Source organism: Osmerus eperlanus, chromosome 10 (genome assembly GCF_963692335.1).
Source record: "Osmerus eperlanus chromosome 10, fOsmEpe2.1, whole genome shotgun sequence".
Lineage (NCBI taxonomy): Eukaryota > Metazoa > Chordata > Actinopteri > Osmeriformes > Osmeridae > Osmerus > Osmerus eperlanus.
In genome coordinates, this window is record NC_085027.1 from 18,002,917 (window position 1) to 18,017,397 (window position 14,481).

The 14,481-nt window shown below is 42.3% G+C and overlaps 1 protein-coding gene across 3 annotated transcripts in view; it reads right to left on the minus strand.

Annotated features, from left to right (window-relative positions):
- Positions 1 to 9,215, minus strand: part of rlbp1a (retinaldehyde binding protein 1a) — a 272,522-nt gene extending 263,307 nt beyond the window's left edge. The window contains exons 1-8 of one of the 3 annotated variants that reach the window (XR_009931520.1): positions 9,091 to 9,215; positions 8,330 to 8,368; positions 7,754 to 7,882; positions 7,422 to 7,626; positions 6,203 to 6,381; positions 5,843 to 6,001; positions 5,326 to 5,436; positions 4,858 to 5,077 (exon numbers count right to left, since the gene is read on the minus strand). Coding sequence is in view for 2 of the 3 variants with exons in the window: in XM_062471919.1 (XP_062327903.1) it covers positions 4,931 to 5,077; positions 5,326 to 5,436; positions 5,843 to 6,001; positions 6,203 to 6,381; positions 7,422 to 7,626; positions 7,754 to 7,882; positions 8,330 to 8,344 (945 nt within the window). In the remaining variant the exon portion in view is untranslated. Of the gene's footprint in view, positions 1 to 4,097; positions 5,078 to 5,325; positions 5,437 to 5,842; positions 6,002 to 6,202; positions 6,382 to 7,421; positions 7,627 to 7,753; positions 7,883 to 8,329; positions 8,369 to 9,090 lie in introns of those variants that run through there. The other 2 variants (XM_062471919.1, XM_062471920.1) reach the window with 2 other exon arrangements.
- Positions 9,216 to 14,481: the final 5,266 nt, after the last annotated feature.

Genomic DNA, 14,481 nt, shown 5'->3' on the forward strand with positions numbered 1-14,481 from the left:
AGCTTCACTTTTCGCCACAAAAACTTAACTTCAGCCTAAACCATGCAACGGAACGTAAATTCCAATAGAAGCAACTCAATCGCTACCAAGACGAAACTTTTGACACCTACTTTGTCTATGTAGGCCAAATATTGACTGAGTTTTAGGGGGGCAAAAAGAATAATAATAATAATAATATATATGTGAGAGAACAAAGGTTGTGCCCTTGCCGAAGGCAAAGCACACCCAATTACACATGTAAACGGAGTAATCGTATGGCATAAACCGACAATTGCTAGTAATCGGGTTTCTCATGGTCAAGTAAACGCATTCAGTGGCGTAGTAGAATAAAACAGTTCCATTAGCAATAGTAGTAAAAGAGATATTAGCAGCACCTGCAGAGTCACCTCTTGTAAATTGTATTAGGTTGAAATACTATCAAATTCTGTCTTGTGACTCCACTAATCAGCTAATACCAATCACCTGCGTGAGACTGAGTGCTGCGTGTCTGTCGTTTCCACGGTGATGGTGCAGCTATGATTGCTAACGCGCTGAGGGCAGAGAATAACAGAAATGTAGCTTGAATCCACACCTCAAACAAGTTAACCTAGACCCAAAACTATACGTCCAATCCAAAAAATAACGATATTTTCCGAGACCCAAGACTCTGCCGAAACCAGAGATGTCCTTCATATTTCTGTGCGGTCAGAAATACGACTCTACCGGCAGTTTCAAAATCTTGTTCTTTTTGCTTTCTCTGACGATTTTGTCACCAGATTTGCATTGGTCTCTATGGGGCGAGAGTTGGACTTTGTCTCGCTTTCGTGGGGCTCTGAACAAATGTGTACGTCTGTTGGATTCAACAGACAACTGTCTACGACCAGCACAAAATTAGCTATCTATTGATCCAAAAACGGAGCATGAAGAGCAAAAATGTTGGCAATGCTGGCAAACTAGAAATATTTTTTCAACAACATCCGAAGCTCCCCTCCACTCTAAGCGTTTCAGTCTGCACTCTAGGGTTTCACGTACACACCCATGTAAATCTCAGAAACGGTTTGAAAAGGTCATGAAACATAATCAGTGATATTGAAAAAAGTTGAATAGATATCAAAAAGCTGAATGATTTAAAAATAATTTAGGGTTTTGTCAACATTTTAAAGTTTAAATGGTGTCTCTAGCTGAAAGATTGAGGAAGAAGAAGGATTTGGAAGTTGAAGAAGTTTTAACCCTTGTGCTGCCTTCGGGTCACATGACCCAAAGGTTCACAACGAACCATCGTTGTGTTTACCCAATTTTACCCAATACAAAAACAAATAAATAGCATTTTCTTTTCCTCACTTCCTCACAAAATTCCTCACTTTGTTTTTGTATGCGGTAAAGTTGTCGCAATATGATGGTGGGTCACAATGACTGATGGGTCCGAATGACCCGAAGATAACACAAGGGTTAAGAAGTTTGAGAGGATTTGAAAAAAAAACTCCATTAGAAAACCATGTTAAAAATATTATGAATATTGATTTATATTAATTCAAACATAAGAGGTAGAAAGCTGAAAAGTCATAGCAGTCATAGCCCTAAACTGCTGAATTGTTTGATAGCTGAACGGTTTTAATAGCTGAAGATTTGAAGGCGCTGAAAGGTGTCAAGGAAGAAATAGAAGAAGAATATGAAGAAGTTGAATAAAGATTCAAAGAACAATACTTGGAATGCTGAAGCAGCATTCCAACAATAATAATAATAAAACTAACAATAACAATAGGTTTCCTCCTTACGGAGGAAGAAAATATTTTGTTTACAGTGACTGACATTTTTTCAAATGTGGAGTGGATATTTCTTAACCCTTGTGTTATCTTCGGGTCATTCTGACCCATCAGTCATTGTGACCCACCGTCGTATTGCGACAAATTTACCTCATACAAAAACAAAGTGAAGCATTTTCTTTTAACTGTCGGGCTGTCTCAGACCCCCCACATTGGAATGGTTAAAAGAAAAAATTTTGTATTTGTTTTTGTATTGGGTAAAATTGGGTAAACACAACGATGGTTCGTTATGAACCTTTGGGTCATGTGACCCGAAGGCAGCACGAGGGTTAAATAGTGAAGTGAGATTTGTTCACATTGAAGCACAAAACAGCCTAGACCTTTATTTACCTCAGAATTAGCTGTTAGCAGAATTCTACTGTTCCGTTTCAATTCACTGGATAAAGTGTACCAAGGAGTAAAATATTTCACACTAACATTTCAGCAACAAAGCAGACCTATCTGTCTTTTTTTTGTTTGTGAGTTTGTCAGATCTCCAGAGGCTGCAGGCTAGTAGGTGTCTTAGGCAGTCCTTAAATAGCTTTCTGACTGCTGGAGTTGCTAAGATGACCTGAGAAGGAATATTACTAATACCAACAATGCTAAAATGGACCATGATGAATGCTATTAAGATGTAGTGAATGTGAATGTCACAATGAATGCTACCATGGCAGGGCTAGTTTAACTTTATTTTGCTTTTAATGCTCACACATTAAAAGCCCCGTCTTGAATGGAATCGAGTAATTAAATTCTCCATTGCTCAGGAGAGTGAAAGCTATGTAGTGTTAAAAGTTGAATGTAATGTGCTTCATGTTTTGGCTACTCGCAATGTTTTGTGGCTATCTTGTTGTTATGATCAGTGACCTATGCACTTTGTAAAGCTCTCTCTTGGAAGTCGCTTTGGATAAAAGCGTCTGCTAAATGAATAAATGTAAATGTAATGAAAGTAGATGTTACATCTGTTACACACCAGCTGGTGGAGCTTTGTCCATAATATTGAAACGAAACAGTGATATACAGTAGGACAACTGAGTTTTTTCTCCCTGTATTTTACAAAAATCATGAAATGTATTTAAGAACATTTCATACAAGAATTGCAGCTCAAGGTGCTTTACATAAAATCAATAAAAACAATAATACAAGTAATAAAAGTAATAAACCCTTCTGAGGCCGCAGTTTTTGCGGTAATCACACAAGCCACAGTCCTTGCGGTATCTCAAGCCACAGTCTTTGCGGTATCTCGACCAACTGTCTTTGTGGTTTCCAAATATAAATAAAATGTAACTCAACAAAACACAAGCCACAGTTTTTGCGGGAATCCCCAAAAATCTATCAAAAACATAATACAAGTAATTAAAGTAATAAAACCCTTCTGAGACTAAATTTGTAAAATGCTTTGGTAAAAAGATAGGTTTTAAGCTGCCTTTGGAAATGTGCAGCGTGTTTGCTTCCCTAATATTTATGGGTAATGTGTTCTATAGTTTTGGGGCATAGTTGACAAAGGCTGCATCACCAATCTTCTTATGACTGCTTCTAGTGACCTCTAATAGTCCTGCATCTGATGATCGTGGTGTTCTAGCTGGTGTCTAGTTAGTAAGAAAGGTAGCAATGTAGCTAGGTCCTTGTCCATTTAGAGCTTTGTGTGTGAGGAGAAGGATCTTAAAGTCAATTCTGAAGGTAACAGAATTAGCTAGGGAAGAGCTAGGACGGGACTAATGTGTTCTCTCCTTTTGGTTTTGGTTAATAATCTAGCTGCAGAGTTTTGAATAAACTATAGTCTTTCAGTGGTTTTCTTGGGAAGACCAGCGAAAAGTGCGTTACAGTAGTCCAGCCAGCTTCTTTGCATCATTTTGGTTTATGAATGGTCGTACCTTCGCTATATTCCTGAGGTGAAAGAAAGCTGTTTTGGTCACTTTATTATTGTGAGAGTTGAAATTCAAATCTGAGTCCAGGATTACACCGAGACTTGTCACCTCTGGTTTAAACCAGGGGGTAATACAATTGTCTACTGTTTAATATTGTATGAGGGACAGTAGTCAAATTAAGGAACCTGCGTTGAGATTGTAAAACCTTGCTGAAAACTATAAATACAAATCAAATCAGTTTTGATTTCATTTTTCCTTATATATGCATTTACATTTTAGAGCATGAATAAGGTCATATTGAACATTACAATTTTGTCCCTAATAGTCTTTTGGTATTGTGATTTTGTATCACTGATGTGCATTTGTGGAGAAACAATAGCATATAAGTTATATGTTTAATTTAATCAAGAATATTAGGTTCTTGGGAGGATTTTTTTGGGGGGGCCTTTATTGGAAACAAGTCTTCACATAAACTGTTTGCAGTTGATGTTGAATGCATAAGTGAGGTTGTTATACCCTATGTGGTGTCAATAATTAATTGCAGTAATATCTACTGGACAATGAGAGACGGTGTGCAAGTTAATACACCAATTTATAGAAAATACAATAAACTAAAATTGTATAAACAAAAGAAAAACAATATATGTATATAATATATTCACATTTTATTGAAAATAGATTATTGAGATGCTATTCCAGGGATATTATCTACCTTGTCAAAATGTTGAAGAGTACGATTATAACAGTACAGGGATAGAAATGACCAGATACAGACAATTAATGTTATTAGTTGTAAAAAAAGAAGAATAAAACTACAAAAAAACTTAGTTAAGCAAAAAGATAATGGCACTGTTGAACAAATTGGCTTATTTGTCGGATAACACAACAACTAACACAGGCCTATTTTAGGATTTACTTATTAATATATTCTCTTGAGAAAGGTTAAGAGTGTACCTATTGTAACATACATATTGTCTGCAATTTAAAAAGGTGGATCCTGTCCAATGTCATAGAAAACATTGCACATTTAAAGCGAGGAACAACAAATTTACGAAATTTAATCTCACCATGTTGATAAATTCTTGGGGGACCGCCTTTTTCTGAATGTCACAGTTAACCCCTGACTGGAAAAATGCTTACAAGGAGTACCTACACTTTACTCTGCAGTAAAAAACAACAAACAACCATTCATATCCATGGTCTATGTATAGAGGGTCTAAGGTGTTAGATTCTGAGTTTAGACCAGGTCATTGACTTTTCCAGCCTTGTATGACAGGGACATGGTTAAAGGGCAGTGTCCTCTGATCCAAACAGCTTGGTAGCAATGGCCTTGCAGTCAGACACAGGGGCTTTGCCATCGAAGTCTGATGGCAGGATGTCTGCATCAAATTCCTTGAGGTAGCCGTCAAGCTCCTCGCCATGGACAAACACCTGCCAGGAGGAGGCCCAAGAACAAAGATCAGAAGAGGCCCTCTACTCATACACTTTACTCTACGAGAAACTCCTGGAACGTGCATTTATTTACCCACCAGACATTGCAAAAACACATTCTTTAATAAGATAGTTGAATAAGAGAGAGATAGAAAGAGAGAGACACATCCATGCACTCATCTCAGCACATCTCATGTTCTCCACTCCAACTGTACACCTCACACCCTCAGTCCTCCTCCCCTCCTCACCCTCTCCAGCAGCTTGCTCTTCATGAAGGGTTTGACCACGTTGTAGGTGGTGGTGAAGTACCAAGGCTGATGAGTCACATGGACTGCCTTGAAACGAGCGGGGAAGGAATCCTGCATTCAAGAACACCAAAACATCCTTTGTCAGTCTGAGGAAGCACTAGTGGGTCTAGGATTAGCACTAGCAGATGTTTAGTAATTATATATATTTATATCTAAAGTTGGTGGAGCATAGACCCATGGCTTTGATCCCATAGATACATTTACATTTTACATTTAGTCATTTAGCAGTCGCTCTTATCCAGAGCGACTTACAGTACAGGGACATTCCCCCGAGGTAAGTAGGGTGAAGTGCCTTGCCCAAGGACACAATGTAATTTTGCACAGCTGGAATCGAACCGTCAACCTTCTGATTAATAGCCCGATTCCCTAACCGCTCAGCCACCTGACTAGATAAGTGTGTATGGATATCTGTATGGATCTACCCACAGGTAGATGGACTAGTTGAAGCTGCTCTGACCTGAAGCATGTCCACCATCTTCTTGAGCTCAGTGGGTTTGATCCCAGAGGCGTGCTGCATGGTGAAGCCCTTGAAGTTCTCTATCAGGACAAAACCATTGATCTGGGTCTCCTCGTTTTCCAAGAGCTTCTCCAGAATCACACAATAAGCCCTCAGGGTCTACAATACACACACACAGATACAGAGGTCATAATGTGGTGTGCTGAGACCAGTGTGACATAGTTACTATGCACAGAATGTGCTTCTTTGGTCTTGCCTAGAACAATGGAACCAATGGGTTGGTCAACAAAAAATCTAACCCCAACCCCTTGACACTTGAGACAGTCCAATAGAAGCTTAATTAATTTAGACATTCCTAACCTCATCAAAGGTGACCTCCTCCAGGTCCCAGTTCTCAATGTTGAAGAGCAAGACCACATGGCCGTACTTGTCTCTGCTGGGCAGTACCATGGGGTAGCCCGCCTCGATGGTACTGCGCACTGCCTCCGGGGTGAGGCTCTCAAAGAGTTCCGGATACTCTTTTCTGAAACGCACATAACCTGCATACATGCAACAGATAAGGAGAACATTAAAGAAAGCTTACAAGTCACAAGTTAGATATAGTTCATCAGTATAATTTGAGGAATATGATGAGTATCTAAAGCACACATTTAATTGTGTGTGAAAATTGAGTAGGCCATCTGACACAATCTCCAGTATTTAGGATGGGTTGTTGTAGTAGCCTTGATCCAGAGCTGCTTTCACATGATGACTGAACATCTGTAAAACGTTGTCTCAACAGCATAACTATGCATGTGTGAGTGCATGTTTGTGTGTCACAGCTTCTTATCTTGATTCGCTAGACAAACCCCTTCTTTCCAGGCCACCAATTAACCTCAGGGAGCAAGTGCACATTTCTGTCTCACAACTCTGGGTGCCCCAGTATTCACCCCCTTTAAAGGGTTGTGTTATTGTACAATGTTACTTTTCAGCCAGTTACATTTGATATGTATTAGGGACACATTCAATGGATGTGTATGTGTGTGCGTGGTTCAGGCATGTGTTGTAGATCCAGAGACTGCATGAGTGTATGAGAAAGAGTGGAATGGGCTTTGTTATCATGGCCCCCATTGTTTTTGCACAAACACACTGTCTCGGTGCAGGCACTGGACAGTTCCCAGCAGAAAACGGTGGGTGCACAGGCCAACCAAACCTCTTGCCCTATTTAAACACAAAGGACCTCTTTGTCAGGGGAACTTTGAAAGGCTGTGCCAGCCTCCAATTATCGGAGAGCATTCTGAGTGATGAGAAAACAAATATAAAAAACACAGAAAAATATTTTGGCCCTCAACTACCCAATCACATCCAGTGTCCTCGACAGTCCATGTCCACAGTACTGCATGTATGCAAAGTATGCATGTGTGTAGGTATGTACGTATTATTATAGTACGTATGGATGGATGTACGGATGCATCGATGGACCCATGAAAAAAGGATGGATGGATAGATGTACAGACAGACAAACAGCCAGATGAATTGGGAATGTAATCGTAGCATTCACAAAGGAGTAATCCTCTATGAATTGACTTTTCCTCCTCACCCTTCATGAGCTCGTGGGACCTGGCCACGTCAAACTTGCGAGCTCTGATGAAACGTAGCAGCAGAGAGTCTGGCTTGTCTCGAAAGCGCTCCAGCACTGCCTTAGCTAGGTCATCCCCCTCTCCTGCCTTTTTCTTCATCATGGCTCGCAGCTCCTTCAGAGATGACATTCTGGTCTGCTCTGTCTCATTCAATTCATCCTTTGCCTTGGAAATGAAAAGTAATATCAGAGGACCATGTATGGTGGTGGTACACAAAGTACTGCTGGTTATTTATTTTTTTATAGTTTAGTGTGATCCTCTCCTGGGATCTGGATGGTGTGTGTTTCTGTACCTTTTGTATGGTGTGAGCAGGCAGTTTGAGGCAGGGGCCAAACACCGGCCCGTGGTCCTTCACAGTCAGGTGTTCCAGCTTGGACCTCAGAGCCTGCTCTTCCTCTGAAACCATGCGGAACGTTCCAGTCTGTACATGCACGCAGGCAAAAATGCATGCACACACACACAAACACAAAGAGAGAGAGAGGGGGAGAGAGAAAGAAAGAGAGAGCATGTCTGAATACTTAGTTGTGGTTGACTTATTGCCTTTCTGTGGGTCTATGTAAACTACACACACACACTATAATCCCCTGCCAGTGCCCCACCCTAGGACAGACCACAAATAATGCAGAGTAGGCTGCTAATCTGTCTCACATGATTACAGAGACGTTTGCTAAACCTACCTCTCAAAAACACTAAGGATTCTACCAAAGCCTTCATCTTCTACAAAACAGGTATAACCAGCAACAGGCTCTGATATTCTAAAGACCCTCAAACAGGTTGCCAGCCTGCCCCAGCATTCAAAAGTGGCTGAAGCTGAGAACAGATCGGCATCCAGCTGTTAACCTTCCTATTAGTTGCTGAGAATACTTACAGCAGCCATGGTCATAGGATCTCGCAGGAGTCACCAACACTGTGAACAGAGACGAGCACATAGGGGCTCAAATGCTTACTTTTCCGATCTTTGATCGATCAATGACTATGTTCATCATGGATCAATTTACTGCCTTCCCATACGGTCTAGATTCCATTACAACTCAGGGGTTGTGTCAATTTAAAAGGTCACAGAATAAGCTTGGTATTATTTCAGTTTCCTGCATTTACTTAGGATAAAGATGTTGGCATTCATTCAGTTCCTGGATTTCTCAGTTCTTAGAATCAATTTTTTATGTCTAGCATTTGAATTCTGTGGATATGCATTTTCTAAAGTGGCAGATTGTGTTTGATTGTACAGTGTCTCTTTTCAGTTCTATAAAAGAGACCTCCTTTCAACTCTCTAGAACAGAGTCCATGCACACAGAACAACTAGTCCACAATCTTAGTTGTAAATCTCTCATCCTGTACAGTCCATCAAAGCCACACAATCACAATATATGTATTTATTTTTTATAAAATAAAGATTTACTTGATAGCATTTATCTTTTAAAGCCAATTAAATGACCATCTATCAAATATCAAGTTAGGTAATGCCACTTGTTTAATCTCATAAAACAATCTCTCATCACAACCCAGAATTGCTTGAATCACTGGATAAAATCAGACCTTGGAATTTGTCTGAACTAATTGTAACTCTAACATTTGATTGTACGATAACATATGAATACCCCAGCCTATCTCAGGTCTGCTTAACCTTACCTTAGTCCTTGACCACAGGGAGCTGGACTGACAGGGATGGAAAGAGTGAGAGAACCTGTGAGAGAGCTCTTGAGAGTGACAGCAGAGTGGATGAGAAGGCATGTAGAGGGAGGGAGAGAGAGAGAGAGAGAGAGAGAGAGAGAGAGAGAGAGAGAGAGAGAGAGAGAGAGAGAGAGAGAGAGAGAGAGAGATAGAGAGATAGAGAGAGAGAGAGAGAGAGAGAGAGAGAGAAAGAGAGAATGGGGGTCTTGAGGGAGGAGGGAGTGTCACTCACAGAGAGATTAGCACGTCACCCTGAATTACTAGGAGGTTCTAATTTACATCATATGAACCACAGAGTGAGAGAGGGGAGAAAGAGAGACAAAATGAAGAACTACAGCAGATATGGATGTGACCAATAACTCAGAATCTGAGCTATTGGGAAATTAAGCATCCCAGTAACCCTCTGGATGAATAAAGCAATGTCTCCAGAAGCTGACTGGTCAATACTTGGTATAAGTAGAGTCCCACTATAAGAATAAGCACAGTGATTACACTATTTACATTTTCGCAGGGTGCATGGGCGTGCCATGAAGCTTGCCGTTCCTGTCATCTGTGTGACACTAGCTATGCTGACATGCTCCTCCATGCTGCAGACCTAATTATATGTTCTGAACATCACACAAATCATGCAACCATAGATTTAGCTCAGAAGGAAGTGAGTATTGATGGCCAAAACATAGGAGCCCTGGTAACAGCCAATTATACCCATTCAAAATGAATCTCCCAGCACTCCACAAACGTCTTCAGAGGGCCCTGTTTTGGACCAAGATTAGGGATTATATTTTTATCCATGATTGCGTAACATCAAACCATTCTAACTATGTCAACGAGTCAGGAGGCAGTTAGTGTGAGTAATACGGAGAGCCCACTCTGCAAACCTCATTTTGTAATGAGGCAGGGTTGGAGCTTAAACAACCTTGCACAACAAAGTCAGATACAGAGGAATGGACATCCCCATCGATCCATGCTGAGTGAATCAGATAAACCCACTAGATGTAAAGATGATGCAGGATCTAGTTGACCTACTTCAGTGGCTACAGCTTTGTTCATCACTTGTCTGATTGACACTTTATTTAAAAGCACTAAAATCAATCAACATTTCCTGGAAAGGTAGCTAATGTTGATGACATTCTTGTCAGTTTAATTGAGAAACTGTGAAAATACCATGCCCTCATTTCAGATGGTCCACATGGATCTCATTAGTGAAATCCAGAGAAAACTTTAGTGTGAAGCATACTGTAGCAAGCAAAAGAGAGCAAGTAGGCTGACTTCATTATTCAGTTGTGCATGTAGTCCTCTTTCTAGACTCCCCCATTGTTCCTCTTTGAGCAACTGGGTTCTCATTAGTGGGTCCTTATAAATTACCAGCTTCTACTCTCCAAAACCAAATGGAGGTCCAACTATGTTGTCTATAATAACTGGCACGGTAATGGACAATTGTAATTTCTGGTATGGAGAGAAAACTCTTTGATGGTTCAAGAATGTCCATCAGTTGATGTCACTGTGTGCGTCCCAAAGCCCTCCATTACATAGGACGTTCTTGTTCACCCCAATATCTTTCTCAGACCCTGGAATGGATTTTTGTCACTCTAGGGTCTACGGTCATCATCTCTGTAGTTTATCCTGCTGTTCTATTGACAGGACCTCCTGGATATTGATACACAGAAATATGTGAGGGTGTGACATTCACCACCAGGGTACAACATGGCCACATATGTATTGCCGGCGGAGCGCGGGGGGGGGGGGCGCAAAACGTTTTATGCAGAGGGGAGACTGGCGTTGGTCATGGTTTGGAATGGAAAGGAGTAAAACAGGACAACGGCGGATATCGCTATTTAAAATGCTATTTTGACGATGTAGTTAAGGCGGCAAGCGTGTGTTGCTTAGGCGGCCGCCTTAACTGAAAAGTTCTGCGGGAAACCCTGAGCTTCCATATCTGTACTTCTCCCCTGTCTGAGGCAGAGATCTCTGACCTCATTCTCTCTCATCGCCCCACCTCCTGTCCCCTTGATCCTATCCCCTCCCCTCTCTTTCAAACCATCTCCCCCTCCATCATAACTTTTCTTCTCCATGTCCTAAACTCCTCTCTTATCTCCGGCACCTTCCCCTCTGCCTTCAAACAGGCTAGAGTTACCCCTCTACTCAAAAAAACCTCCCTTAACCCTGCCGTCCTCCAGAACTACAGACCGGTATCACTGTTACCCTTCTTTTCAAAAACAATTGAACGTGCTGTATCTAACCAACTGTCAAACTTTCTCTCTCAGAACAACCTGCTTGACCCCAACCAATCGGGCTTCAAGACTGGCCACTCCACAGAGACTGCCCTCCAGTCTGCCAGAGCGGCTTCCAGGTCATCCGTCATCATTCTGCTGGACCTTTCTGCAGCGTTTGATATGGTTAACCACCAGATCCTGCTCTCCAGACTTTCTGAGATGGGCATCACTGGCACTGCACTCCAGTGGATCTCATCCTACCTGTCGGGAAGATCCTACCAGGTCTCCTGGGGAGGCAAAGTGTCAGGCCCTCGCCAGCTCTCCACTGGTGTCCCACAGGGCTCCGTCCTTGGACCCCTCCTCTTCTCTCTGTACACCACCTCACTTGGACCAATCATCACCTCCCATGGCTTCTTCTACCACTGCTACGCTGACGACACGCAGCTGTACCTGTCGTTCCCCCCGACCGATCCGGGGATCTCAGCTAGGATTGAGGCCTGGATTACATCTCCGCCTGGATGACCGAGCACCACCTCCAGCTGAACCTCGCCAAAACAGAACTTCTCATCATCCCGGCTAAACCCTCCATGTCCCACGATCTCTCAATCACCCTGGATCTGCGACGGTGACCCCTTCATCCTCTGCCAGGAACCTTGGGGTTACCATGGACGACGAGCTCTCCCTCACGGCCCACATTGCTGCGGTCTCCCGGTCGTGTAGATTCACCCTCTACAACATCCGGAAGATTAGGAGATACCTGTCTGAGCACTCCACCCAGCTGCTAGTCCAAGCACTTGTCCTCTCCAAGTTGGACTATTGCAACTCGCTGCTCGCTGGTCTCCCAGCATGTGCAACCCGCCCTCTTCAGAGGATTCAGAACACAGCGGCCCGCCTGGTCTACAATCTACCCAGACCTAATCTACCCATGTTACCCCGCTCCTCATCTCTCTCCACTGGCTACCTATCATGGCCCGTATCAGATTCAAGACCCTGGTACTGACCTTCCGAGCAGTGAACGGGACTGCACCCGTCTACATCAAGTCTCTCCTGCAGCCTTACACCCCCACCCGTCACCTACGGTCTTCTTCAGACAACCGCCTGGTGGTCCCACCGCTCAAGACCGCCCGGTCCCAACACAAGCTCTTCTCCTGTCTGGCCCCCCAGTGGTGGAATCAACTCCCCACCTCCATCAGAGACACTGACTGTCTCTCCACCTTCAAGAAAAGGCTCAAGACGCACTTGTTCCGGGAGTACAACGGTACTTAGGAATGGTTCGCTTGACCCGATGTTAGTTTCCTCAAGGATCACAATGACTCTTGCTTAGAGACTTGTTGCTCTTGTGGTTAGTGGTAACTGATTTAAATTTTTGTACTCGCTGTGATATATTGTTTTTATTATTGTTGCTTGCTTTTTCCACAGGTACACTTGCACTTATAGCGGTTCATGTTGTTTAATTGTAACTTGTTTAACTACATGCTCTTATGGTTCTTCCCTTTGGCACTTACTTTGGTTGTTCACAATGTGTGCTTCATGTTTTGGCTACTCGCAATGTTTTTGTGGCTATCTTGTTGTTATGATCAGTGACCTATGCACTTTGTAAAGCTCTCTCTTGGAAGTCGCTTTGGATAAAAGCGTCTGCTAAATGAATAAATGTAAATGTACTTGTGTAGTCGAAAGGTTCACTTCAATATACATCAGGAAATTTGAGCTTGAGAGATGAAGCTTGTTGAACAGGCTGGCTAAAACTACTTTACCTGTACACTACCATTAACCATGAATTCAGTACTGTTAGTTCGGGGGTCAATACTCCCACCTAGAGGCAGAGATAACAAACCACACTAAAACGAGTACACCATGAACCACATGACATTAACCCTTGTGCTGCCTTCGGGTCACATGACCCAAAGGTTCATAACGAACCATCATTGTGTTTACCCAGTTTTACCCAATACAAAAACTAATAAAAATAATTTTCTTTTAACCTTTGCAATGTGGGGGGTCTGAGACAGCCCAACGGTTAAAAGAAAATGCTTCACTTTGTTTTTGTATGAGGTAAATTTGTCGCAATACAACGGTGGGTCACACGGCTGATGGGTCAGAATGACCCGAAGATAACACAAGGGTTAACCCATAGATGAGGACACGAGTAACAAGACCAACAAAGCTCCAATAATAACACTGTTGACCATAGCCATGAGCAGTGGCCACATTTCAAAACAGGCCATGGACAAAAAGAAAATTCAGCACTTCACACACCATAATCAAAAGCTCTACTCTTTCGACAGGGTTACCAGAAAAGAGACTGCAGAAATAAGGGAGTGTTGAACTTCAGTGTTTCCCCTACCATTATATTAGGGGGGCGCCCCGCCCCCCCCAACGGCACCCCTGGAAGGTCAAGTTAATAAAATAAAAATATAGCGCCCGATCACTAAATAAGTCATTTAAGGTTACCTTTCCTATAAAACATGTATATAGCTTGCTCTTTTATTAAACAAACTAAATGGCCTTATGTTATTTATCTTGTTTACACGATGGCATGTCATTTCTGTCTCTTCATGGTCGGGCGACCATGTCTCTTCATGGTCGCCGCCTCCCCCCCCCCCCCCTTGCAACTTTCCTCTGCCTTCCTTAGAGAACCACTGATCTAACATGACTGATGTGAGATGTGTAATAAATCTGAAGAAGTGCATGATCTGACCTTCCCAATTCGATAAGCTTTGACTGCAAGTAAAGAAGGAAGAAATGGCAGAAAAATTAATTATAAAATAAATACAAAGTTATCACAAGGCCCTGACTCATGGATAGTGATGGTCAAATTTCCTAAGTTGACAGTCAATCTCCCATTATCATAGGGAGTCAGGTGGCCGAGCGGTTAGGGAATCGGGCTAGTAATCAGAAGGTTGCTGGGTCGATTCCCGGCCGTGTCAAATGATGTTGTGTCCTTGGGCAAGGCACTTTACCCTACTTGCCTCGGGGGGAATGTCCCCGTACTTACTGTAAGTCGCTCCGGATAAGAGCGTCTGCTAAATGACTAAAATGTAAATTATCAGGCTGATTTTTACAATAAGGAGCAGAACTAAGCTCTTAAAAGGAAAAAATCTTAAGTCTGCAAACAAACTATCCCAACACAGCCCTG